This window comes from Centroberyx affinis, unplaced genomic scaffold (genome assembly GCF_046629955.1).
Source record: "Centroberyx affinis isolate AG114_WGS23_722 - 3 ecotype Tasmania unplaced genomic scaffold, CSIRO-AGI_Caff_v1 ptg002864l_1, whole genome shotgun sequence".
In the NCBI taxonomy this organism is placed as follows: Eukaryota; Metazoa; Chordata; class Actinopteri; order Beryciformes; family Berycidae; genus Centroberyx; species Centroberyx affinis.
In genome coordinates this window covers 110,436-137,504 of record NW_027280999.1, presented here as the reverse complement: position 1 = coordinate 137,504, position 27,069 = coordinate 110,436, and the positions used below count along the sequence as shown (strand labels likewise).

The window sequence follows — 27,069 nt, the reverse complement described above, 5'->3', positions numbered from 1 at the left end:
TGTGCAACTTTCGTCAACTGGGACGTTCATCAAGGTTAACATAGTGATAGCACATTGCTTCCCAATGCTCATGACTTGAATTGAAAAGTGGGTATCAGTTTATTCATAATGCACAAAGATAGCGGACCTCCCTCCCTCAAGCCTTGACTTTCATTGTTGTTACAGTGTGCACACTTGACCGCATTTTATCAATAACCCAGAGCAATCATGCTTTAAATAGTCAGTAAACATACAGTAAGAGGATTTGCTGATTCTAGTCTGTGAATCAAAGCTTTGGTGTCAAATGTTTCCATGCCTTAAGGCTCCTTCCAGACTTGACTGTGAATCTAAAATCTATTCAGACCGAAGGAGGTGGTAGGTTGAATTTGACTTGATTCTCACAGTGGCCGTATTTGTTTAAATTCAGTGTAAGTAAAGGAATTATACGATATATGAGCTGCAGAAGCATTATGATGCATGTTTACTAAATTCACTTTTCAAATCACTGGTCACAGACACTAATGTAATTCAATGAGATGGATGGTTTTGCTCTGCTTCACTCTTCCCTCAGCTCCATTCTCACCCAATTCTCACCACTTTTTTCTCACCCATCACTTCCCTCCTTGTGACCTTAAGTTTAACCTCAGCCTCCACCCCGCGTCTCCCTCCTTCCTGCATTCTCACTCTTTTAATCTCACTTCTGAAGGCCGCCCTCCCCCCGTACTCGCCATCTCCCTGTCAGCAATGCTACAGATACCCGATCAGTGAGATTGATCTTCTGTCTGTACAGACATGCACCCCGACAAGGTTTCACTGCGCCGCCAACGACTGGGGGTGTAGGGACCTGATGGATCCACAGATCAATGTGAGGGTGATTGGATCGGCAGGGCGGTACCTTGATTGCTGTGGAAGAACTTCATGACTGAGTATTTGAGTGTTAATCCGCGTTAACTCAACCGTTCAACCTCCAGAATCCATTTTTTTCTTACTGTGGTTTATATTTAGGGTGCCATCAAACGTTAAAAAACCCCTTAGAGTGGAAAGACTGAATTTTAGCATTAACAGTTATTTAGTTATTTGACTGTCTGAGGTCATAGCAATTACACATGTAAAGTCTTAAGTTGAGCGATATTCCCCTTTTAAGTTTTTTCAGTGAAGCAGGGCAAATCCAGTGTGTCTCAGACTAATTTGCACTGCACTTTTGCTTGCTCAAAGTCTATTTAAATCGCTCCCTTGGAGATGAAGGGCCATTCCTTTTTCCTCCCTCAGTCACGGCCTTAGAAATACATCACTGTGTTTTTCTCTTCATATAGCACCAACAAATTTGTTGTGAGGTTGTTCATCAGATGGAGAGGTCATTGAAAGAAAGTAGTGTGGGTTCAATCAGTGTCAGCTGCGTAGCCTTTTGTTTTCCCCAGATGATAAGTGATTGGGGATGAAGCTTGACTCTAAATTGCTGTTATTAAGGTCCCACTTGTCCATCTCCCTCAATTTTGTATTGGGCTTTAATTGCCACAAATCTCTGCTTGAGTAAGTGTTATATTTAGGTTGCCATGAATTGGATGCCATTTATCTCCATAATGTTGTAAAACTAGCAGTGAGAAGTGCTATCTGAAGGCCTGTATTCCCACATAGTTTCACTAAAAAACAGAAGTGAGATGCAATATCAAACAAGGGCCAGTTCAGGGTTCTTCATCAGCAAAAACTTCTCAGGACAAACTTTTTTTCTTCTGTGTTGCGCGTCAATATGTTCAATAGGTTTACTTGTGTGTCTTTGCTGATGCAGAAAAGTGTAGATTAACAAATTTGATGACACCGTTCACGTTGCTGACAGCAGTGAAAATAGATCTTATCCCATAGTTTTGCCCATCTTCAATACAATATTATTTATTTATTTATTTGTCTGTAAATGTCTGTAATTGAGACAGGTTGATAGAATCCTGTCAAGTACTTGTTTTTATCTCATTCCAGTTTTTCTGTGTTTTCTTTTTGGAAAAGTTGAACTTTCCATGTTCGTGGCATTCACTGAAAATATAAGGTCAGATTCTTCTCACAAGTAAAGGTTAGACGCAAAAGTCAAGGATTCAATCAGTCATTCAATAACCAATAACCTTTTTGGGTAATTAACTAACTTAGGCAAAGGACATGTCAGCTGAAAGTATCTCACCGTCTTCTGATGACATCGAGACTTTTTATTGTCGTCTGCGTTTTGTAATACAGTCAGCATTAGTTGTGTCCCAGTTTTGCTGTTACATAACACGTTCTCATTAATCCTGCAGATGTTTCTGTGCTGTAGACAAGACAATGTGCATGAGCTTGAAAGCTAATAACCAGGGTTTTGCATTTTGCCCCTCATTTTTGCAGTGTGCGAGATGTAATCATCTGCTGTTTAACTTCCACACAACAGCTTTGACTTTGGCTGAGACACATGAATCAATGTTTCACTATGGCAAAAACCACCAATGAAAAGAGTGGGCAATATTTAATCTCAATATGGCTGGTATGGGATTTTAAAAGGCAGTCATTGATTATCATGCCAGATTCCAAGATTAGGACATCTAAAGTTTTTGGGGTTTTTTTTTTCTATGGCAGTGTTTTATTTTTGGAAAAATTGGCAGTAGTCGCCTGTTAGGGTTTGTTAATGAAAGTTGATGAAGGACCAAGTCTTTAGCGCCAAACCTGTATATTTTCTTTATGTTCTTTTAAATAAATTGCAAGTTCTTCGAAACAGTCCTATTACTTATTATTGCAGCTCATGGAATGGCTCACAGTGAGAGAAAGAGTTTTCCACTGACTTGCTCTTGCAGTGCTGCATAATAATACAAAGTTGGCTCTTCCTCTAAAACGAAAAACATGTCCTGAAAGGTGCATTTGGTTTGTTATCAGGAACATGGGGTTCCAAAAATTCAAAGCTTACCCTTTACAAATTAAATTTTGCAAATTACGCACAAATGTCAAAAGCAAAATGTAATATATGTGTCTGCTGTGCAGCTTTGTTTAACATTTGCTAAGGTGAAGGTTATAAGACAGACATTTAATGCTATATTCTAATTGGCTATTTTCACAATGCTACAGCAGGAGAGGGAAGAGATAGAAATTATGGCACTTTACTCTGAATAGCAAAATCTGCTCTTCAAAATCACACAAAAACAAATTGTGTTTTACAGACAGTCTGACCTTTAGTTTTGAGAGAAATCTCCATTCGAAGCAAAAACATTTTCAGACTAAAACTCAGAACGCATTCCCTTTGAAAGCCTCTGGGTATTAATATTTCATATATAGACAGACAAAGTCCCATATTTCATGCCAAGAAATCCATCAACTGTTGCTGTTGTGGTTCCAAAATATTTGAAATGCCTCTGCATTTGAGCTCAAGTTATTTCTATTTCAAAGTTTTCAATGTTAAGCAAGATCATTACCTCAAATTTCCATATACTCATATTGAACCTATATAAGCCATTGTGTTTTTGGATGCATATTTGAATTCAAGAGTTTTAGAGACCTATGATAACCTTAATATCACATGGTTTGGTGCAACTCTCAAATTGTTGTGATGATTTAACAAAGAGCCAAGCTAAGGGTTAAATCTCCCATCACTTCTATTTCCCTAAACGTGCTCCAATGTCTTGGCACCGTTTTTGCACTAGATTGTTTCCTACCCAGTGTTTCCCAGTGAAAGGGGGAGCATGGGGTCAGGATGGTGCTGATCCACCTGTCAAAATCCATCTAGACACCCTGGTGGAACACAGCAGTGTCATCGCCACTCTCTCAAACCACTGCGTCTCCGAAATGATCTCTCTCCATCGGCACTTAGTGAAGTGATCAGAGGCAGAACTGACAGTCGGCTAATGGGGGGGGGGGGGGGGGATTTTCTGCAGTGCCGCTCTTGCCACGGTCGTCCATCTCTCTACCTCTGTCTGTGTCTCGCCTGCTCCCTAACACCCACACCCAGCCATTTCTTTCTTCTTCCTTTGCCCTGGCTTTCTGCATCAATGATCTACATTTTCCCAGAGTGGATGGCGTAGCAGTCTTGACCCCCACCACATAGGAGCCACATGTATCTCTGCTGGCCTGGTCTCAGAAACCTCTCTTCTGTGTCTTTCCTACCCAGTCTCCCTCAGTTTTCTTATTGTCTCAATGAAGAAAAATGACTAAGGAGAGACGGCTGCTCACTCCTTTGAAAAAAAAAAAAAAATGAAAAAATGAAAATTAAATCTACATTCCCCCTCTGTCCTGCTCAGTCATTAGCTCTTTCTTCCTCCTTTTCCATTCTTCCTCCTTCCATCCATCTCCTCCCAGCTTGCCCTGCTGGCTGTAATTCAAATGGAATGGCAAAGTGTATCAGATACACACTCAGATAAAAAACGCGACGTGACCTAAATGCTTTATTCAGCGTCCCCGAACCGGTTCGCACAGAAGGCAAAACAAACAAGCCAGACTGCCACATTTAATCAAACGCGGCCACACTGAGGGCCCTCTCTCACATCCAAGGGCACCTCTGCAGTGGCACTCTTTACGAAATTTGTTTTGATGAGAGACACCTTTCTGAGTAATGAGGTCAAGCATATTACTTCCACTCCTGTCTTTTAAAAAAACTTACAAGGCCCGTCTCGGAGAGCAGTCGAAGTGATAAGGCTAACCTTGTCATAGCGAGTGTGTACACGCCGCCATCACCGAACAGTCCAGATTAAAAAGTGATGAATATTCAGAGTGAGTTCGACCAGGGCCGTATTAACCAACCACAGGGCCCCTGGGCACACATGTCCTATTGGGCCCCCCACCTCTCGGTAAGCACAGACAATACAAACGTAAACCTTTTACAGGTTCAAAGTAATCTGAAACTCAGATTTAGCTATTACAAACTGCCATTCCTTCTATCTAGAGCTCGCTCATTAAATTTGAGAGTGATAACATTTGTCCAACCCCAAGGCAAGCTTTAGATCCCAGTTTTAGGTGGTGGGGCTTCCCTTTGTTTACATTTGGATTGCAGGTTGTGGCTTTAAGGAGGCGAGGTGATAGGTGGCGAGAATGAAGGACCAAAAAAAACAGTTAAATGTTGAAATTTATTGAAAAGGTTTGACTGTCTGTACCTAGACCCCCCTGCCCCACCAGTATATAATTAGTGCTCTGCATCTAACTGGATGATACTCACTAAATGCACTGCTCATAAAGAAAAAGGAGACTTACAGGGAATATTGCAATTATTTCCTATCAGACATTGTTGGACAAAATGGATTACTTGGACAGCTTAATTGTATTCATATACATGTATTTTTTTTTATTGATTTTCTGAACTCAACCACACAATTTCGAGTTGTTCGCCGCTTTCATCCCGGTGCAGCTAGACCGGCTGGAGACAGCATTTAGGCCTATATCTCACACACACACACACACACACGCGCACACACACACACACACACCTACCTAAGAAGCATGTGACATCCAACGGTCTGGCAGTTAGCGATGGCGGTTCGTTGAAGAGGTGGTGGATGGTACGAACAGACGCGGTTCGCCTCCCGCTGAAGCTAGCCTGCCAGCCAGGAGCCGACTAAAGGTGGTCTGGTGGTCGCGATTGAGGGGAGGTTAGGGTTAGAAGAGCTGGTGGTTGGTACAAAGAGATGCAAACCAGTCCAGTCCAAACTATCAAAATTAACTAAAAAAAAAAAATTTGAGTTAATTTTGATAGTTTGGACCGGGTGGCATGGCGGCTAGCTTATCTGATCTTATAGGGTTGTAGGCCCTTGTCAAAGTCCACAGTAAGAGCTTTACCAGGGGCTCCAGGGAATGCGGTGGATGCCGCTGCTGCTGCTGCAGTACTTTTAAGCCGAGTGGTATTAGTCAGTAGTGGCAAGCAACAACACTGCTGCTGCTGCTGCTGCTACTACAGCTGCTGCAGCACTATAGGCCAAGCAGTGGTAGTTCCAGTAGTTCTCAATACAGATATCTGAAATATTTTAAAGTAGCATTTTGGCTAGTCATAATGTAATGAGAGATATTGTAAATTAGCATTTAAGATATCTCTCATTACATTATGACCAACCAAACTGCTAATTTAAGATATCTCTAATTACATTATCACTAGTCAAAATGCTAATTTAAGATATCTCTCATTACATTATGACTAGTCAAAATGCTAATTTAAGATATCTCTAATTACATTATCACTAGTCAAAATGCTAATTTAAGATATCTTTTATTACATTATGACTAGTCAAAATGCTAGATCATCAAACACAAACACAAAGGCAGAGTCCAGATTGGGATGAGGTTGGGATATGATTGGCATGCTTGGTGATTGATGATATGTGATATGTGATATGTGGTTTCGATAGTGAATGTCCCGTATCACAAACAAACTGAATGAGATTGAAAATGAGATCAGTTTTGTTTTGTATTGCCCACATTACCACGATTTAAGAATGAGACTGTTTAAAGTGGCGCCTTTCACACCAGATTAATGACCTGGGAAATACATAGGTCGACCTTCAGTGTGAAAGAGCCCACCCAGGTAAGGTTATTAATTTAGTATTAGTTGAATATTAACTATTATTTTTTATTTGTCATATCTAGCTTTGTGTCTATGTGAGTCAAAAACATGGACAGGGCCATCTCTAAACTGCTGGAGGCCCTAGGCAAAATTTTCTGTGGAGGCCCCATTTTTGATCCAATTTGATCATTCATTTTAAACTGTGGCCTATGGCCCTGAGGCAGGTAAGTGTGTGTCAGGGTCCCACTTGGCTGCACATTTCAATTGAAATTAGTGAAATGTTGCAAAATGCATTGAACACGGACGCGGGACTCAGAATATTTTGGGGCCCCTGGTCGTCTGGGGCCCCGGGGCATGTGGCCTGCATGCCTGGTCGGTAATACAGGCATGAGTTCAACCAGCCTGCAGGAAGCGAAAGCAATGTACTCTATTGAGAAGTCGCCATCAGCAGATACAGTGGAGTTCGGAGCCGCGGTCCTATTCAAAAAACACCTTAATATTCTCAGTACATCTCCCTCCCCTCGCAGAGGCTCTGCAGTGAAATGTAAATGGAGTAGATAAGATGGATTTCTCAGTGTCATTCCACTTTTCTAAAGAGCTTTGTATGTGATTCGGTTCTTCAGATGACAATGGGAGAGGCTGCATCTTGTTGAACTAACCACTTATCACAAATTGCAAACCCTTGAGGCATTACAGCCTATCAGTGCCTCTTTGCACAAGTCCATAGGAGGTGGCTGGGTGACTTTGTCCGGGCCTGTGCGAGAGGAGATTAGTGGCTGAAAGTCACATTTTGATCCCTCATGGCCTCAGTATCCCTCTCTAAAACCATTCACTCAATTGCCTTTGAATTTACAGGGGGGTTATTTTACGTGGACCGAATTAATCCTCATGTCCACATCGTCCTGATACAAGAAGCCTTAACATAGCACTGAGGGAGGGAACAGCAAGCTATTCAATTTTCTTATAGAATTAAATTATATGCTTATTTTAATGTGCACATTACATATCTACATAGCACAGTTAGAATACTTACATATTATTTCAATACTCTTAAACTGACATGATATATATATATCCAGGTTTAGGGTTAGGTGCTATTTTGTGAAAGATAGATCTTCCTCCACACTCATGCCCTTGATAAGGTTAGAACAGAAACAGAATTATATTCATTGATTTAGACTGAATAAAAAAAAAGGATTTCCAGAGAGAGTGACTTGAGAAGATAAGAGCTCTTTCTGGGCACTTCTAAAGATACCCACACCCTGATTGTTCTGGGAAACTCAAAGAGGTTTCATCCAGTGTTTGAGCTGCTGCCAGATGAGGATGGCCATATTACATCTCTATCTATTTCCCACAGCATTGAAGCAATTTTTCACAGGCAAGATTAATGGCTCGCTCAGTTTCAGACAATTTAAAGTTGTGTGGAGGGCATCTCAATAGAATTCTCAGAGATTATGAGTTCTATTTGCCGAGGAAATGAACAGTTTGTCCAAATGTGTATGAGTCAGCTATTACTGTGCTGTTTCTCTCTCAGACGACAGCTTTGACCAAACTGTTCACAAAGCCACCTTGCAAAACAAAATAATAAAAATGTTTGAGATTATCATATGAACCCTGTTGCTAATGCATACTGGACTTAATCAACGACAAGCCTCTTCATTTCCTGGCATTTTCAGTTCTTTTTCCATGACAATTATCCCATTCCTCACCTGTTCTTTCATTGTCTTCTTTCCACCCTCTTTTTCTTGGTAATGACATGGCATACGTGCTACCCTCTCACTAATATATCCAGCCATGATGCAAGGGATTATGGGTCTCACAGGCACACAGAGCCCTCTTTGACCTTGGCAATGGTATTCTTTCTCACCTATCTTTGTATATTAAGTGTGGTGTGCAGGTTCTTATCCATATGCATTCATCACTGTCATAGTCATATATCCTTGATTCCTGATAGTCACTTATAGTATTTCATCAGTAATTGCAACTTGTGTTGGGAGATTCACTTGCCTTCTTCCAACATCTGTATTGTAGTTTGTTGAATAGGTAGTCAGTGCATTTCTGTGTTAAAGTTCCAAAGAAATAACACAAATTGTTTGCGGATTTCTGTGTACCTTTTGAATTTTTCATCCTTTCCCCTTGTGTTCTTTGTTATTGACTCAATTGTTGGCCTGCTTCTAATTTTTCTTCAAAGACTTGACAATATAGCATGATGTATCTGTTATTTATTCGTTATGGGCTTTAATAATTTTGTTTTTGTTTTTTTGAAATTTCAAGCAATGACAGGAATTCCACCAATAATTTTTTTTCCCTTTTCTATCCTTCTTTCCCTCTATTTTCTAGATCGAAATGTTAGAGCACAAATACGGTGGCCACCTCATCTCCCGCCGCGCTGCCTGCAAGATCCAGACCGCCTTCCGCCAGTACCAGCTCAGCAAGAACTTTGAGAAGATCCGCAATTCTCTGCTGGAGAGCCGGCTGCCTCGGCGCATCTCCCTGCGCAAAGTCCGCGTGCAAAACACAGAGGGTTTCTCTGCTGAACGGGCCCTGGCAGAAGGCTGCAACTTGGCGGGCATCCCACTGGTGCGCTCACCGTCTCTGCCCGCCACTGTCGGCGGCACCCTGACCGACCTGGAAGACTCCTTCACCGAGCAGGTCCAGTCACTGGCAAAGTCTATCGATGATGCCCTCAGCAACTGGAGCCTGAAGACCATGTGTTCACTGCAAGAAGGCGGCACTTACCAGTTCAGCGCCGAGTCCTTCAGCACAGCTGCGGCGGCGGCGGCAGCGGCGGCAGCTGCGGGAGTAGGAGGTGGAGTAGAAGGAGGTGGAGTGGGAGAGTCAGCGGTTCATCAAGGCCCGGTGGACCCGAGCGACTTGTCGAGAAGCGCCAGCAAGCTGATGATGGCGTTCCGGGACGTGACGGTGCAGATCGACAGCCAGAACTTCCGCGTGTCATCCTCAGTCCTGGAATCCTCCGCTTCTGTCGCCCTTGGCAACTGCGTCCAACAAGGAGGAGCCTCCGCCACCGTCACGGCTACTTCCACCGCAACAAACTCCACTCCGACCTCCGTCCCACCAGGCCCCCCACAAGACCCCCCTCCTCCCCCTATGGAAGTCCCAGCAGAACCCATAGACCCCCCTCTACCCCCTCAAGAACCCCCGCCGCCCCCGGAAGCGATCGAGATAGAAGGGGATGAGCAGGACGCCGACTTCCCCGACCCCCCTCCGAGCGAAGAGGAGTTAGGGGAAGAGGAGCAACCTCCCCTAACCCCTCTAGACAAGATGGCCGCCCCTCAAGGCCTAGAGGAGGTTGTGGTGGCAGCAGCGCCGCCCGCAGAACCCCCTCAGGCCCCCCCACCGCAGGAGGCCGTGCCGGTGGTGAGCTCCCCGGCGGCAGAGCCCCTGGAGGTCAAGAGGAGCGGCTCGGAGACGGCGGACAACAGCTCGGAGCAGATGAGCAGCAGCAGCACGTCCACAGAGGCGCGCTCGACATCCGAGGCCTCGTCCAAGGAGGCGCTGCAGGCCATGATCCTCAGCCTGCCGCGCTACCACTGTGAGAACCCCGCCAGCTGCAAGTCGCCCACGCTGTCCACCGACGTCATGCGGAAACGCCTCTACCGCATCGGCCTCAACCTCTTCAACGTGTGAGTAGCCATTCAAAAGCTGCACTTTCATTCTTCCATGATTAGATGAGTCTGATTGCGTTTGACAGCAAACTTAAAACAAACAAGAACATCTCAAATATGCGAGCTTAGAAGAGTCCCTTTTCTTTCTCTCTCAGGTGGGGGCTTTGGTTTTCACATTTGGGTGTCTGAAGGTTTTGGTTATTGCTGATTAAGAGAGTACGTTCTATGTAGTCCTTTAGTCTATTTTCTCTATGATGTTTATGAGAACAGTGAAATGTGCTTTTCTTTCTTTCTTTCTTTCTTTCTTTCTTTCTTTCTTTCTTTCTTTCTTTCTTTCTTTCTTTCTTTCTTTCCTTCTTTCTTGCCTTCTTTCTTTCCTTCCTTCCCTACTTCCATCCTTCCTTCCTTCTTTCCATTTTTTAAGGTCCCCTATTATAGGAATTCAAATTTCCCTCTATATACATATATGATCAAGGATGTTCAATAGAGTCATTCTTAACATTTGATTTTGTTTGTGTAGTGTTTCAGACTAATTTGGCTCCTTCACTAAAGAATTACTGAAATCCTTCCAATCAGGACAGTTTGCAGCATTTGAACTGGAAAGTCTCCACTCAAGGTCTCTCAAGGTCCAGTACTGTGACTATTCTGCCTGTGATGACTTGGTCTTCATCTTTTGTCTAAACTACATTTATTTGCAAAACATTGTGAAGAACAATATTCTTTTCCTAAGCCATAGTATATTTGCAAACAAAATCTTGAAAGCTGAATAATGTGGGACACTTAATTCTCTCATTTCCTCTACAGCTGTGGCTTTTGCCTTATGCTTGTCTTTGTGTTCAAAAATAGTCTGTTTGTAAATTGTGTCGGTACATCTATATGATCTACTGTATTGTGTAGGCGGGGAAACAGTATGCTGTGATCCAGTAATTAGTAGCCGAAGGACATATTGTACACTGTAATTGTGTGTGAAGGTGGAGAGAAAGGACAATGGTTATATTGGGGAAGGAGAGAATATACAATGAGATTTAGAGAACAGCCCCCCCTCCCTCCTCCTCATGTGGACCTGAAGTTTCATGGGGCTCCCTGGACTCAAAGAGCTTGGACAAGCACTTTTCAGAGTTTTCCATTGTGTTGGACGGAGAGGCAGGACGAAGGCCAAGTCCTGAGCTAGATCTGAAGTGGCTTCTGTCCTCTCAGAGAGAAAAACGAGAACAAGGAAGGGGGAGGGGAGGTGTAGAATGAGAACGAAGGAGAGAGGATGAATTATTGAGACAGAGAAGAGTGTGAAGATTCAGTGAAAAGGGGGATAAGGAATTAAATTAATAAAGGAAGGGAAATGAAGGAAATGCGAGTCCAACTCAGGTTGACTGGTGCTGATTCCTCACAGCATGGTCGTATTTCATGATATTTACATGACATTGCTAATGGACTTCACTAAAACCCTTGATGAGATCATATGCAAATCAAATCCCCTCCCCTCATGCTTTTGAGAAGTGCTGATATAACATAATCCTTACCCATTCATTACTCATACCCACACATTCATTTGTAAATCTTGAAGCATATGTGTACATGCAATCGGAAGAGTAATGATTAGATCAAGATTTTTTTTTTCCCCTTCTGCCGCCTCCCTGATGATGATCCTGGAGGAAACGAATGCATAGATGCAGCAGTGCAGGCTTAGTGTAACAAATGTGACTAAACATTTTCTCTCTCACCTATTTGTTCTACCTTGTCTCAGCTTGCATGTCAAATTTGTGTGATGTAAAATAATGAGTGAAATCAACATGAAATAAATACAGGAAATAGACGCAAATAAATAATGACAAATAGTTTAGCAAATACATTTTTCTGCATGAGAGATTCATGCAAAGCTGTAACATCTCTAGGTAATTTTCATTTCATGATTGGCATTTGAATAAAGACAAAAAATAATAAAAAAAAACATTGACATTTGAATAAGGCAACTGCGATTCTTGGGTAGCGATTTTGCATGTATTTCAAACCACAAGCACAATCATCATCTGCATCAGTGTATGGTTGAGATAACTCCTCTCTCCTTACTTTATACACATTCAAAACCACCACCCAACTCCCATTGCAGTTCCCGCTCTAGCTCCCCGAATGGACAAAAGAAGCAAACAAATCCCAGCTTGCTCATAATTGCCGGCTGCGGCCCTTCATCCATTCTGAATTCAACCTCCCTCCCTGCCTAGTGAAGAGTGACAAAGTCAAGAGCCGATAAGAAACTCCCCCAGACTCGCATCAGACAGGTGAAAGGTGGCTACATGGCAGCAGCAGATAGGTGGAAGGAGTGTTGCCATGGTGACGACAGCGGGGCCGGCGCTGAGTGAATCGTTTCTGTTGGCGTGTCGGGAGATAACATGAATCCTGAATGTGACTAACTCTCATCCAGTGTTGTAGTGGGGAATAAGAAGCCGGATATACTGTGACCTCCAGTCCAATATAATATATCAGTTATATATTCAGAAAAGCATTGATTTATGCTTGTTTACCTGAAAAGACCTTATTTTCATATAACTTACATCAGTGTGATACTATTTACTATGATGTCTACTGTTAGTTTATGCTGTAAAGATATATGTATATATGCATTCCCCCATCAGAAGTCTTTGCAACAGTGCGACTCCCGCTGCAGCGCTCAGCCGCCAGCAGCACACCTGGAAGGAATTATTAAATGGAGGGATTCACCATATGCTCAATTAGCTTTTCACCTAGAGCATATCCTCGAGGGCCTAAACCCCCCTCCCCCACTTTGAAATAAATGAACCGGACCCACTCACAGATATTAAAAAAGTTGAGCTCAACCACTGATGGAGTAGATGGAACCAATCAGTTGGAATACATGAGGAGGTGAATCCAGAGAATAATGGCAACCATCCACAAAGCCTGAAATTCTCATTAGTCATTCTGTTACAAGTCGTGGATGTAATTAAAAGTTCTTTCAACACTGTGTGAACTGGCACCTTGGGAACTGGGACAAAAAGTTTGTGAACATTTCAATCCAAGCAGTGTTTTTTTTTTTTTTTCTTCTGCCACCTCACCCATTTCTGTAGAAGTTCTCCTTGCTTTCCAAAATATCTCACAAGGAAGAAAAATACTCTGTGTTCCCTTGGGTGGAAAAACACTCGAAGATTTTGTTAAGATATTGCCCCAATTAAGCCGTCTCACACAAATTTAGAAGATTGGAGCTCCAAAACACACATTATCTCTTTGCTCGCTGCCAAGCTCCGCAGCACAACATAAGTGCACAATAAAGCCGATTAACTTCGACTCAATGCCGGAGCGTGACTCTGAAAACAAGAGGAGGAACGAGCTGTGCAATTACTGGATGTGGGATGCAGGAGGGGGGATCACCTGGGGAAATGTACAAGATGCTGTTTCCTCTGGTTTTTGAAGTGTTGCGCAACAGCTTCAAGTCAAAGTGCAAAGGTTACACTATACGCTGTGCATTTGAGTTGTAGTGTAGATCGGCACTGTAAGGGTTAACCTGCTGTCTTGACCGTTTTCAACAGCTATCTATTGAAATCTCCCTTGTCAGCAGCTCAGTTCATATGCAACAGTAGACACATGACTCCATCCTAGTAGAGTATGATTGTTCTAGTAATAAAAAATAAATTATATATGTAAAAGAAAGAGTGTATTAAAAAGTGTGTTGTGGACAGGGATAATGTGAAGATTATGTTCCTCCACCAAAAAAGGATTATGTGACAACAGCAAACAGGACACCCCCTTTTCACCTGTTTGTCATGTTAAGTTTTTAGTCATGCCCAAAACTTTATGCACAGTAGAAAACTTCATGGTATGAGTTGGAAGTTGAAGACAAATGTATTCACTCATCCTCCTGACCATCACACCCTTTACTTTCCACCAAACTATTTCAATATCAAACTACTGCTTGTTTCTAGTCCTTTCTCCTCCATTTAATCTCTATGTAATATAGACATCGTGCTCATTTTGCAAAATTTTGGAAGACCAGGCTGCCAGTTAGTGTTACCTATATTGTCACTGACCGGAAAAATACCAACTCGGACCAAATGAAAGCACAAGGCAGATCACTCTGTAAAATATACAGAATAGGTTTAACATGAGCCCTTTGAAAGTGTCTTCGCCTGTCAGGGTGAATGGCAGAATAGAGTGGCAGAGAAAGATTGGATGTCGCATATCTGTTTATACAGGTATTTTATACACTCAGCATATCTTCATCTGAAGGGAAGTGAGGATTGTACACATTTGTAACAACGACTGTTTAATGAAAGCCCTCGGTTTAATTACAAGGCTCTGTGACTTTTAAGGAAAGTTTTCATAAAACGACAGGTTTCACAGCCTGCTCTCTCTCTCTTTCTCTCTCTATTTGCAATCCCTTCTTCTCATCCCCCTGATCACACACCTTGAAAGATAAGCTGACTTTTAATAAATTGGCTACAAGGGAAGAGGGAGATAGAATGAGGAAGGGAGAGCAAAAGAGAGAGAGGGCAAGTGAGCTTGAGGCTTATTAGTTCCACCAGTTCATATCCTCCCTCTAATACCTGTGCTGTTGTATCCTTTGCATCTTAAACAGGCCGTTTGCTCTCGGCCAAAACTTGGGTATTGCTTACTTTGATCATACAGACACACAAACACACACACATATGCACACAGTTAGGTGACCTAAATTGTGTGTGTGTGTGTCTGTCTGTGTGTGTGTGTGTGTGTGTGTGTGTGTGTGTGTGTGTATTTGTCTTGCAGCAGGTGGTCTATGCACCACCAGGAGGAGAAGTGAGAGAGGGAGGGAAGAAAGTAATTGAAAGAGATGGGCAAAGTTAGAAGTTATTTGTTAGTTTGTGTGTGTGTGCGTGTGTGTGTGTGTGTGTACGGGATGCACATGTGCGCGCTTGACAGTAGGTGACCTACACCACCATGCGCAAGCAAGAAAAGAGAGAACAGGGAGTAATGGAAATGGAGTGAAAAAGCAGGGAGTGAGAGACATAGAAAGAGAGAGAGACAGAGAGAGGAAGAAAGGCAGAGAGAGAGAGAGAGAGAGAGACCACTTGATAAAGTTTCCACTGTGGCTGTGGATGGAATGGCAATGATTCCATTATGTTAGGAGTGAGAGAGTCAAGGACACTGCCTCCAAGGGACAAACTTTCAACAGGGAATGGACAAAGATGGATGAAACAGAGAGAGGAGGATGGAGGGGACGTGTTTAATGATTCCTGTGCTTTCTCTTCTTTGTATGCAGAGATTTGTCTTTCCCATGTTATACTACTCTCTCAGCCATATCCCGAATACTATTTCTCCCACACACACATTGCAAGCATTGATCAGAGACTGGAGTAGAATGTGTTGTGAGTAGGCTTTCCATCAGGCGTGAAAGTGGAAACCTTACAGCTTCATGAATAAAATAAAAGGTGGCGTGAGAGATGTATAGGGCGATAGTGTATGTGTGTGTGTGTGTGAGAGAGAGAGAGAGAGAGAGAGAGAGAGTTCCAGGCATGGAAATATGTCAAGACTAATTAACACAATACATCAGCAAAACCTGCCCAACTCCTCCAGAGGGATAACCTGCCGCCGGGAGGAGAGAGCTCAACAAGAACTCTGCATTTGTGTGCGTGTGTTGTGCACGTGTGTTTGCATATCAGCGTGTGTGTGTGTGCACGGGTATCTACATGTCAGTGTGTGTGCTTGCTAGTGCACACAAAAACCTTGCCTGCATTACCGCTGCATCTGAGCGCCCATTCATTTCTCCCCTAAGAGCAAAATGACCCAACAAATAATTACAAACTCTGAATTCCAGATGGTAGGTGAAGGAGGCATTTCATCAAATTTCTCACAGCACCCAACCCCCACTCACCAGTTTCCCCACTCTTTATTTAATCCCCATGCCATAAAAAACAAAAAATGCTAACCTAAGGGAAAGGAAAAGCAGCCACGCCACCAAATCTTCCCCCCACCCCAATTGCCCTCTCAGCGAAAGCATGGGCAAGTGAAGCGCTTTGCAACAGCGACTCCATATCAGCGTAATGACTGGGGGTGTCGGAGTGCTTGCGGTTACACCGTGCAATCGTGTTTCCACTCAGAAAAACGCACGGCGCGCCTAACCTGCCATCAATCTATCACTGTTTAGTAATGAAACAGGAACGTGTGCATCCAAAGCATCGGGCAACATAAGAGTGCTGACAGTTAAGCAGTTGTAAGGGCCATAAAACACAGTGCCGAGGCGCATGTCTGCCCATTGGAAATGAAATAGAGGGCTAATAGAAGTGGATATCAATGCGGTGAGGCCTTTATGTATTTATGATGCGGTGAGAGTCCAGGGTGATGCAAAAAAGTTGTTGGTGCAACAGGGAGGCAAAGGCAAGGGAGGTGTGTGTGTGTGTGTGTATGTGTGTGTGTGTGTGTGTGTGTGTAGCCTTTGCGTGTAGGAGTTGACTAGGGAGTTGTCCTTTCAGTGTTACATCTGGGTCCTGTCTGGCACCGTCTCCTCCATCTCCTCCCCTGTGTGTGTGTATGTGTGTGAGTGTGTGTGTATGTGTGTGTGTGTGTGTGTGTGTGTGTGTCACACTTGCTCTTCTTTCTCACTTCAACCTTGTAAGAACCCATTTCTGTGTCTTCAACTCCAAATCACCCTCTCCTATCTATCTATCTATCTATCTATCTATCTATCTGTCTATCTATCTACCAATCTATCTATCTATCATCTGTCTATCTATCTATCTATCTATCTATCTATCTATCTATCTATCTATCTATCTATCTGTACTTAGAAGATACTCTGTACTGTATCTATATTCCATCATTTCTTCTCTCTATTTCTTCCCCTCTCCTCCTCCCTCCACCCCCTTCCGATTACTAATAATAATTTCCATGTGTGTTCCTTCTGTTGTTTGGCAAACAGCAATTTCAAACGAGTGATATCTGCCAATTTCACTTGGCGAGACGTCGCCTCGGAGGCCGAGTTGCAGGCTGAGAGCGTGTTGAGGCTCTCGCAGCAGATGCCTGCAGGAGAGCCAACAGTCCTGCCTCCGCTCCTCGTCCTCCCTCTCCATCCTCGACACTCCCGTCCTCGCACATCTGCTCCGTCTGGCCCTCTTCCAGCCTCCTCCCCTCTATCCTCCCCTTTATCCTCCCCTCTCCCCTCCCCTCGCCTTACTAAGCCCATTAGCCGTGGTACACACCGCTCTGTTACGTAAAGGCTGTGGTTTAAGCACTGTGCAGAGAGGAGAGGGAGAGCTGTGGCAATAATAGCCTCCCTGGTGCAACTACTTTCCTGTCCTCTGTTTCTAATAGGGCTATAAATAGTGGAGGTATTGCTCCCCTGCTCATAAATGAGCGCTTTCTGCTATGCAGTCAGGTGAAAACTATCAGGAAGACTGCTGATAAGAACATAGGCACAACACAAAGAGGCTGTTTTTTAAACCGTGGTTGATGAAAATGAATGAGCTGTTTAGTTTGCTGAGGGCATGAGCTTGGAAATACACTTTGTTGCACAGCTAAATGAATGTTTACATAGACTACACGCATGTAGACAGATACGACCACAAATGTGTGTGTATGTGTGTGTTTACGCACACATGCACACATGCACACATGCACACATGCACACATGCACACATGCCTGGACTAACCCGCACATAAAAACCGAAGCATACAAACAATACTGACTCTCAGACCAATCCAGGTCTACTTGGTAAGAACGTTTCTGAGTTTGTGCATATAAACAGGGGGTTTATAGAACTGCATCCCAAATCAGCCATTGTGATTCTGGGAGCGTCCTCTGAGTTTAGCAGTGTGTCAAGCTGTTTAGTAGTTGTTAATGAATGTTATAATTCAACGCGGGAATGAATACAGATGAGATTCCGCCCTATGTGTTTTATCATTTTTAACAGTCTCCACCTACACCGAGCCGGTGTGCACAACAAGCGCCCGGCCTACTGATTTTCATTTCAAGAACCTCATTACCGCAATGCATCATTTTTTATTGTTTATTTTTATGGCCCTTAATGCTCTCTCTCTGCAGCCATTACCCCCCAAAAAATTATTGGCTCTAGTTCCACTTTGAAATAGAGAGCGTAGTTTGCGTGTGTAGTACACTTACCTGGCCGAAAATACTGTGCTGCTGAACAAATGGACTTGGTACTGCTGCTAATTGCGGTTAAGTATGTTAAAGAGCAAATCATCTGTAATTCCTCACAGTAAGAGGCTTCCACAGTATGTCTCACTACTACTACCAATATTGAGGATATAATATTGCAGCTGAGCAGCTTTAAAACACTGCCAAGGTATTCATGCAGCAGTGACTGAAAATCTTTCTCTTTTTACTCATCCAGTCTGTTTCTTTCTCCTCTCCCTCGTCTCTGTCAGAAACCCGGACAAGGGCCTTCAGTTCCTGATCTCGCGGGGCTTCATCCCGGACACGCCCATAGGTGTGGCCCACTTCCTGCTGCAGAGGAAGGGCCTGAGCCGACAGATGATCGGAGAGTTCCTGGGCAACAGCAAGAAGCCCTTCAACCGAGACGTCCTGGAGTGAGTAGCACACAGGAGTTCGCACATTACTTCCTAAACTTTCTGGTGATGCTCCGTTGATCCCTGAAGGGAAATTCGCTCCACAGGGAGGTCAAAGGTCAGGGTCAGCTACACAGCAGCATGCCTGGAGCTCAGTGTTTTGCTCAAGAACACTTCAGCGATGTGGATGCTTGCTGCAACCCAGGCCTTGCACTTGAAGGACAGTCTCCCTATTCATTACACCACTATGACTAAGGCTTTATTAGATAATATACAGCGGCCATGAGCCAGATTTAAAACCATAAATACATGGTTTGCACCTCAGCCGGCTGTGCCACCAGTGCACCCCAATCAAAATATGATAAACTTCTGAATAAAACTAAAATCTAAATGTGAAAAGTAAGTTATAACTCATCTATCAACTAATACGGCTGTATGTCAAAGCTGGCATTTTACAGACATTGAAGTTTCATATTTTTCATTATAGTAAACAATCTGAAATTGAAGTGCCATGATACAGCGAATAAGCCCAGATCTAATTCTTCAGTAACAATAAAAGATATTGTAATTATGTAAATTTCAAATCTGGTTTGACTTGCTAGACAGAATTGCAGAGGCAAAGAAAAAATACAGTATTGCCACAATGGGGAAAAGCCCTCATCCGCTGCCCTCTTTTCTTTTTCTGCTTCTTTCATCACATTAATATCAAACCCGGAGTGGCTGTGGTATTGACATGAATCTCTTAGACAACAATATTGAACTAAGAAAAAAAGAGCAATTTACCTTTCGTCTGATATTGTCGTTATTATTCTTGAGCGCTCATAGCCTACCCCAGCAGAATGGAGGAAAATAAAGATGCTAGCGCCTAGTCTTGGTATTTGTTTCTTTTTCCTCTGTGGTTTTGGCCACCGCCATCTTTTAATTAGATCTACACCACCGACGTAGCTCAAATGTTATTCTCTATTTGGAGCATAGGGAAATGTGGTGGGGTGAAGGGGATGAAGTGCCTGTGCCTGTGTGTGTGTGTGTGTGTGTGTGTGTGTGTGTGTGTGTGTGTGTGTGTGTGTGTGTGTATGTGTGTGTGTGTGTGGGTATGACTTAAGTCACTTTCAGGGACACACACCAGACTTAAGATCAGTTGATTGGGGACGGCTTGTGCAATTGGGGACAAAAGCCATGTCCCCAATTAGTAAAAAGCTGATGCTTTTGTGTCAGTGGTTAAGGTTAGGATAAGGGTTAGGTTTAGGCAAGTAGTGGTTATGGTTATGGTTAGGGTAAGTCTCCAGGAAATGAATGTAAGTCTATGTAAATACCCCAAAAGTGACATAAGTAAGACTGTGTGTGTGTGCGTGTGTGTGTGTGTGTGTGTGTGTGTGTGGTGTATGGACCAGGAATGGGCAGAGTTGGAATGTGGCTGAGCTGGTGTATGTGTAAGATTTTGTGACTTTGCATTTACTTCGTACTTCTGTACACGATACACAAGTGTATTCTGTATTTGTGTATTTGTGTACTTTCTTACTTAGCCCTTTCCAAAGTTGCAAATGAAATCATATTTTCATGAATTAAGAGCAGGAGGCCAAAACAATGAATTAGGATGGCCATTGTGCTGAAAGATTTTGAAGCATAAGACATATTTCATTACTTCAGTAGAATATATTTTACTTCACCATGGTACATGGTATGCAAGACATTGGTAGCATCTGTTTGTGTGTCTTTCTGTGTGTGTAGACACATTCCTGTGAACACAATAACTCCAGAACAATAGATGATAGAAACTTCATCCTTACACCACTGGTTCCCCCTATAGAGTAGATGATCTGATTAGGTGCATGAATTTGCATATTACATACACACATTTGTACAATTCATTCTTGAAACTACTATAACTTCTATACTATAACTTTAAGATACAGAGTTCATATTAATACCACCCATGTGTTAAGTGAAGACAAGTATGTTGACATAGAAATATTTGCTAATTTATTAGCTTCATTAATGGCCTCATTAGCTTAACTGGTTATGTTTAATATAATGGTTATTATGGTGGTACATTAGTGCCTCATGATTCCATACTTACTTCCATACTATGTTCTTCATACATAGTTTTGGTAAACACACTTCATAGACTTTATACATACTCTGTATATTTCTGTATAAATATATCACTTTTCTCCATGCTATGCCTACTTTATATACTTTTTGTTGCAAAAGTGATTCTAGCATGCTCTACCTATGCAGCAATACAATCAGGACTGAAGTGTGTGATACAATAAGTGTGTGATTATAACATAGACCTTGAGGAAAAGATTCTGTTTTCAAAGTATAATATGGAAACCCAGGGTGGCATGCAAGCGTCTGCGGCTGACAGTCCCGTAACAGCTTCTACGGTGAAGACGTGTAGACTCCTCAGATAGAGTCATCACTCACATAGACACATACATGTGTACACACACACATATAAGAAAAAGATTAAAAAGTAGTTCAAAGCTGTTTTCAAAGCCAGTATTGATCAATGTTTTTTTTTTCAACACTGTTCTTTCAAGAAAATGGATAAACCCAAGTGGGTTTACAGGAACAGGACAGATGGGCTGGATGCCTCTTTTAAGTATTTCTTATCAAATGCATGTGAAGACACTGTAACACCCACACATGAACACACATGTGACTCAGTTCACCCTGCAAGTTTCGTTCCAGGTCATTATTGTGTGATTCTCTTTATTCTCTTTGAAAATGCAGAGGTCTTTCTTCCTCTGTCTCACTCTTTTCCGCAGTTGTTTCCATTTTTCAACCCCTTCCTCATTTTATCTCAGTAATTGTCTTTTTTTATTCTATTACGTTCTCCCATTCACCAATTGCCTCTAGATTTGCATATCAACTGGAGGTATAGCTCACTTTTATTCTTCTCTCTTTAAAAAAACACACTGTGAGTCCTTGCGAGGTCAAGCATACGCCACACAGCACTTTCCCAAGCTGTTCACACCAGGTTGCCCTAATCTAATATCCTTTCCCTTAAGTGGAACCTGCCGTGGTTCAGAATGCATCCTATGAACAGGAATATGCTTTTAAGGCTTCGGACCTCAGCTCACAATGCAGAAGTATTCCAAGCACGTGGCATTGGGATATATAGATATATATATTTTTCCCCGTTTTCCTGAAGAGTAGTCGTACAGCAGCGCTTGCTATGGAAGTGATGTTGAAGAGGAACATGATAGGAGTGTGCAAAGTGTGTGAGAGCACTTCAGATCAAAGTGTAGTCACGGGAGAGCCGGTGGGAGATGGCAGTCTAATGTGGAAATCACTCATGGAGATAACATTGACTTAGCCAAGTGTGAGGATAGAGTGTGTGTGTGTGTGTGTGTGTGTGTGTGTGTGTGTGTGTGTGTGTGTGTGCGTGTGTGCGTGTGTTTGTGTGTGAGCGCGTGTGTTTGTGTTTCCCTGGTTTTCCTGTGAGACAGAGTAGCTGCCAGTGTCCTCGGCTCTTCAATCTCCCTCTCTTCCTTAGTGCACACTGAAATGCTGGTACTGCCTCATTCTCCAGCATCTCTCCAAGCATAAATAACAATAGTTAAAACGTCGGAAGTCAATTAAGCCAAATTGTGGTTATAGATTTGGGTTCCCAGAAATGCGGTACTCCACAGACTCATTTACTGATAATGTAGTAGACTTGTTTACCAGGAAAAATGAGATCTTCTTTCAGCCTGTCATCTATTCATTGGCTGTTGACAAAATATGGTTCCATCTGGCCTGCTGTGTCTCTTTCTGCGTGTGTGTATGTGTGTGTACCTGTCACCATGGCTTTGTAAATGTGCGACTTATGCAGTGCTATGCTGACAGATGTGTGTTTCCCTGCCAGGTACTGTATACTGATCAAGTGAGTGAGTGTATGCATATAAGTGTGTGCGAACAGTAGGCTACGCATGTGTGTGCATGTTTGCCCGTGTGTGTGTGTGTGTGCTCGTGTTTGACTGCATAGAGGGATGGGAGGGGATGGGAAGGACTGATGCACTTAGGCTAGAGAGCATCTCTACTGACATTACATAAACGAGGAGTGACAGCCGGGGAAGGAGAGGGAAAGGTGGCGGAGAGGAGGTGGTGAGTCATGAAGAAGGAGATCAGAGAGGCTGGACGTGGTCAAGAGACTTGAGTGAAGGGAAATTTGGATTAACTTTGGGTCATCGTGTGCTGTTAGCCTCAGCAGAACCTAAGTCTCTAAGTCCAAACACTGGTGGAAGAAATGTGTATTCTTTGTTTTAATTTAAGTCGGTACAATAAAAAGCTAAGAGCCAATGGTGTTATGATTATTATTGCCATTAGTAGTAGTAGTAGTAGTAGTAGTAGTAGTAGCAGTGATAGTTCTAGTAGAAGTAGTAGTAGAAGTAGCAGTAGTCGTAGTCATGGTAGTAGTAGTAGTAGCTGTAGTGATAGTAGTAGTAGAAGTAGTAGTAGTAGGATTAGTCATGGAAGTAGTAGTAGTAGTAACTGTAGTGATAGTAGTAGTAGTGGTGGTGGTGGTAGTAGTAATGGTAGTAGTAACAGAAGTAGACATAATAACAGTTGTAGTGATGATAGTAGCAGTAATGGTTAGTGGTGGTGGAAGTAGTAGTAGTTGTAGTGACAATGGCAGTAGTAATAGTGGTGGTAGTAGTGACAATAGTAGCAGTAGTAGTAGTAGTGGTGGTGGTAGTAGTAGTAATGGTAGTGGTAATAGTAGTGGTAGACGTGGCAGTACTGGTAGTAATAGTAGTGGTGGTAGTAGTAATAGTGGTGGTAGTAATAGTAGTGGTAGTAGTGACAGTAGTAGTAATAGTGGTAGTATTGACAGTAGTAGTAGTAATAGTGGTAGTAGTAATAGAAATAGTGGTAATAGTTGTAGTAGGAGTGACAGTAGTAGTAGTAGTAATACTGCTGGTAGTAGTAGTAGTAATAGTGATAGTAGTAATAGTAGTAGTAGTAATACTAATAGTGGTAATAGTAATAGTAGTGGTAGTAATACTAATAGTGGTAATAGTAATAGTAGTGGTAGTAATACTAATAGTGGTAGTAGTAATAGTAGTGGTAGTAGTGGCAGTAGTAGTAGTGATAGTGGTAGTAATAATAGTAATGGTTCCTTATACGCACTTGGCTCCCTCCATTTCAGCAGGTTTAGTATCAGGTTTTCTGTGATCCCATGTGCTGGTACACAGTGTGTCAGACAGTACTGTACACTCAGCTCTCTGACTCGTTTCTGCTGGAGCAGCATGTGTCACGGCCAAGTACTCACCTCATTAACTCACTTTGTTCAGAGTAATCCATCTTAATGTTGTGTGTGTGTGTGTGTGTGTGTGTGTGTGTGTGTACATGTGTGCATCCACGTTCACGACTGCGGTTCTTTCTTCACTCCAGCGTTTCCTACTCAGGTGTAACAAACAGAAGAGATCAGAGTCAAAAGCATTGTCTTCACAGCTATGTAGTTTAGCAAATGACCAATACATATTTTGAGATGAACAGTATCACCTTCATTTTGAATGTGTTGTCCATAAACATCAATAGACTGATGCTTGTACACTTGCATCACAGAGGAAAAGATGAAGTTTATCTGGAATGAGTGAGGTTAGGCTTGGAGTAAGCCACATCAAAACCAATTCAAGTATGAAAACCACTTTAATTTCATAGTTCGATTATCATTCCGTTTTGTGCCTCGGCAGAACATCTCACATCAAAGCGAGGAAAACTTTCAAAACCCCCAACTCATCTCCAAAGTCACCTTTTCACTTCAAAACCTCATTCCACCTCCCAATTTGCCCACGTTGTATTTATCCCCCCTGAACTCATCGGACAGGATATTTTGCTTTTTTAATTAAAGTCATTAAGCTGGGGTTGTCAGGTAATAGGAGGATTTTCTGCTCGGAGGGATTGTATGTGTGTGTGTGTCTTTGTCTGTGTGTGTGTGTGTGTGTCTCGGCAGTCGTGGCACAGAGTAGATAGACAGCCCAGTCTTATCCCAGGTGTCCGTGCGTGGCTAATACCTGCAGGAAGCAGAGTGGTGCCGCGACCCCGAAGCCGACGAGTGAAACTTCCTCATCTTTCATCATGAGTCACCATCCGCAGGTTCACCCATCCCACCACCGCAGGGACTGCCGCCGCGATCATGTCGGTGCACTGATATGAATGCTAAACTGGCTCTGTACGGACTTCTGAGAAAGTTCAATTTATTAATATATTTTCTTTCTTTCTTTCTTTCATCAACCTACCACGACCCTGCTCTTTCCCTCCATGCTTCTGTATCTCTTCTACTGTCCCTTTCCTCTTCATCTCTCTGTCTTTCAACCGCTGTGTAACGTCTCGTTCCCACGCTTCCTTATCTTCCTCTTCCTCACTCTGCTGCCGCTTACCCCTTCCTCTTCCCATATCTCGTCCCTCTCTCTGCTCACCAGCTGTGTGGTGGATGAGATGGATTTCTCAGGCATGGAGCTGGACGAAGCTCTGAGGAAGTTCCAGGCTCACATCCGTGTGCAGGGAGAAGCCCAGAAGGTGGAGCGACTTATCGAGGCCTTCAGGTAATTACTTCAGCAACGGCAGCTGTGAGGGAGTGGGTTTATTGTGCAAATATTGTCACAGGGACCACAGGTTCCTTTGTTATCACTATCCATTCAATTGCTGGTGAGTGGACATGCATGTACTACCATGTACCATGTACTACCCTACAAATACATGAATGGCTGGGAATATTGTTGCACAGAAAGAGAATTAAATGCTAAAAGGAGTTGGATTCTAATATTTATTGTGTAGTAGGTTATTCAAAATCTTCATTTCTCCTGCTGGAATCATTGTTATAACATAACTGGGTGTGTTGATATGCAAGCAGGTGTATTAACTGAAATGAAACGATGTCAGTCTAGATTTGTCTCTGGGGCAAACAGACTACTACCTGTCTTAGATGCATTTTACACTTTATTAATAATCAAACGTATCAGTTTTTGGGGACAGAGTGGGAGATGGAGATGCTTTTCTGTTATTTTTTGAGCTGCTGTGTGAGATGTGAGCTCGGCTCCTGCAGCGTTCTGGACACAGCAGGACTCCCAGACAGACACGCTAAAAAGGGAAGATGCAGACATGCTGGCACGATCAGATTTAGCCAGACAAAATCAACAGCCATGCATGCAAAAAACTTCACAGACAGACACACACACACATGCTTACACACACGCACACACACTCATAGTTGTGTTTTCTTCTCTCCTTCTGCTTGGCCGCACGTCAATGTTGTCAATGCAGGCCCATCTGAATAGCCAGGCAGCGTGTAATTTCCTGGTCGCAATTTGTGACAGGGAGACAATTTGCGGTGCAGCTGTGGCACCGCGTGTTAATGTTAACTGTTTTCCACAGACCCTCCTGAGTTACAGCCACCTGTCATAGTTGTCAAGATGCCCAATGAGGAGAAAAGCGGTGGCATTGTCATAATCAGTGGGCAGAGAGGTTGGCACCGGTAATGTTTGGACATCAGGCTGGCACTGCATGTTATCAGGAGGGAGAGGGGAGGGGGAGTGGGGGGGGGTGAGGAGACGGGAAATGGGAAAGGAAGGAAGGAGAGGAAGGATAGAGGGAGGAAGGTTTATAAATAACCACCGTTGCATAACCGCCACTGCCTCTCCCTCTCTCTCTGCCTGCCTCCCCTGCTCCTGGGCTTTGATATCCCTCCAAACACTCAGAGAGGGAGAGAGAGGGAGAGAGAGAAAGAGAGAGAGAGAAAGAAATCTCAGAAGTAAGTGAAGGGAATTCGAAGCAGCAGTGAAAGAGAGAGAGGGGGAAAAGTGAAAATAAGCAGCCAGCAGCCTCAGTATCTGCTGCGTCAGTGTACTAATGAATGAACAAATATATTCAGCCAGTTTCCCATGCCACAGACATATTCAGTTCATATTTCTCTGCCTGCATCATTGGGTAGAGGAACAGTATGCAGAGTTCCTTATTCACTCTCATTCTGTCGCATCAAAATATACACTCACCATATGTTCTTTGTTCTGTCCTACTATCCTATATATTTTACCTCTTAGGCAAAGAAAAGTTTTGGTATATACCTCCTAAGTAGTATAAACTTGTCTTAAAATCCATCCTCATACAGCGGGTAATGATTTATGGATGACATTCTGTTGATTCTTCAGCATCTTCAGCATTCTCTATAGCAAAAAAAAACAAAAACTGGTTTGGTAAACAGCATCAAATGCCAAAAGCTGAGACTGCCAAATCCATTCAACAAGCAGAATTACACGCCATTTCACCCCCTCCTTTCTGGTTTGTTGTTTTTCTTTTTTTTTGTGCCGAGTAAGAGCGCACACAAAGAGAAAATAGGATGAATCGAGGTTTTCACTGCATGGTGCTACATTAGGATGCACAGACAAGGGTATAATTATTGGTTGCTGTTGATTCAGGGCTTTCAGACGCTGAGATGTGAATAAACATCTGTGTGTAGCCCCGTGATTATCCAGCTGAAAAAAA

At 43.0% G+C, this 27,069-nt stretch overlaps 1 protein-coding gene across 1 annotated transcript in view; it reads left to right on the top strand.

Moving 5' to 3' along the window:
* iqsec3a (IQ motif and Sec7 domain ArfGEF 3a) overlaps positions 1–27,069 on the top strand; it is a 94,071-nt gene that overhangs the window by 45,853 nt on the left and 21,149 nt on the right. Inside the window, exons 4-6 of the mRNA XM_071536369.1 lie at positions 8,807–10,110; positions 18,457–18,618; positions 25,011–25,133. Of these exons, the coding sequence (XP_071392470.1) occupies positions 8,807–10,110; positions 18,457–18,618; positions 25,011–25,133 (1,589 nt within the window). The remainder of the gene's footprint in view (positions 1–8,806; positions 10,111–18,456; positions 18,619–25,010; positions 25,134–27,069) is intronic.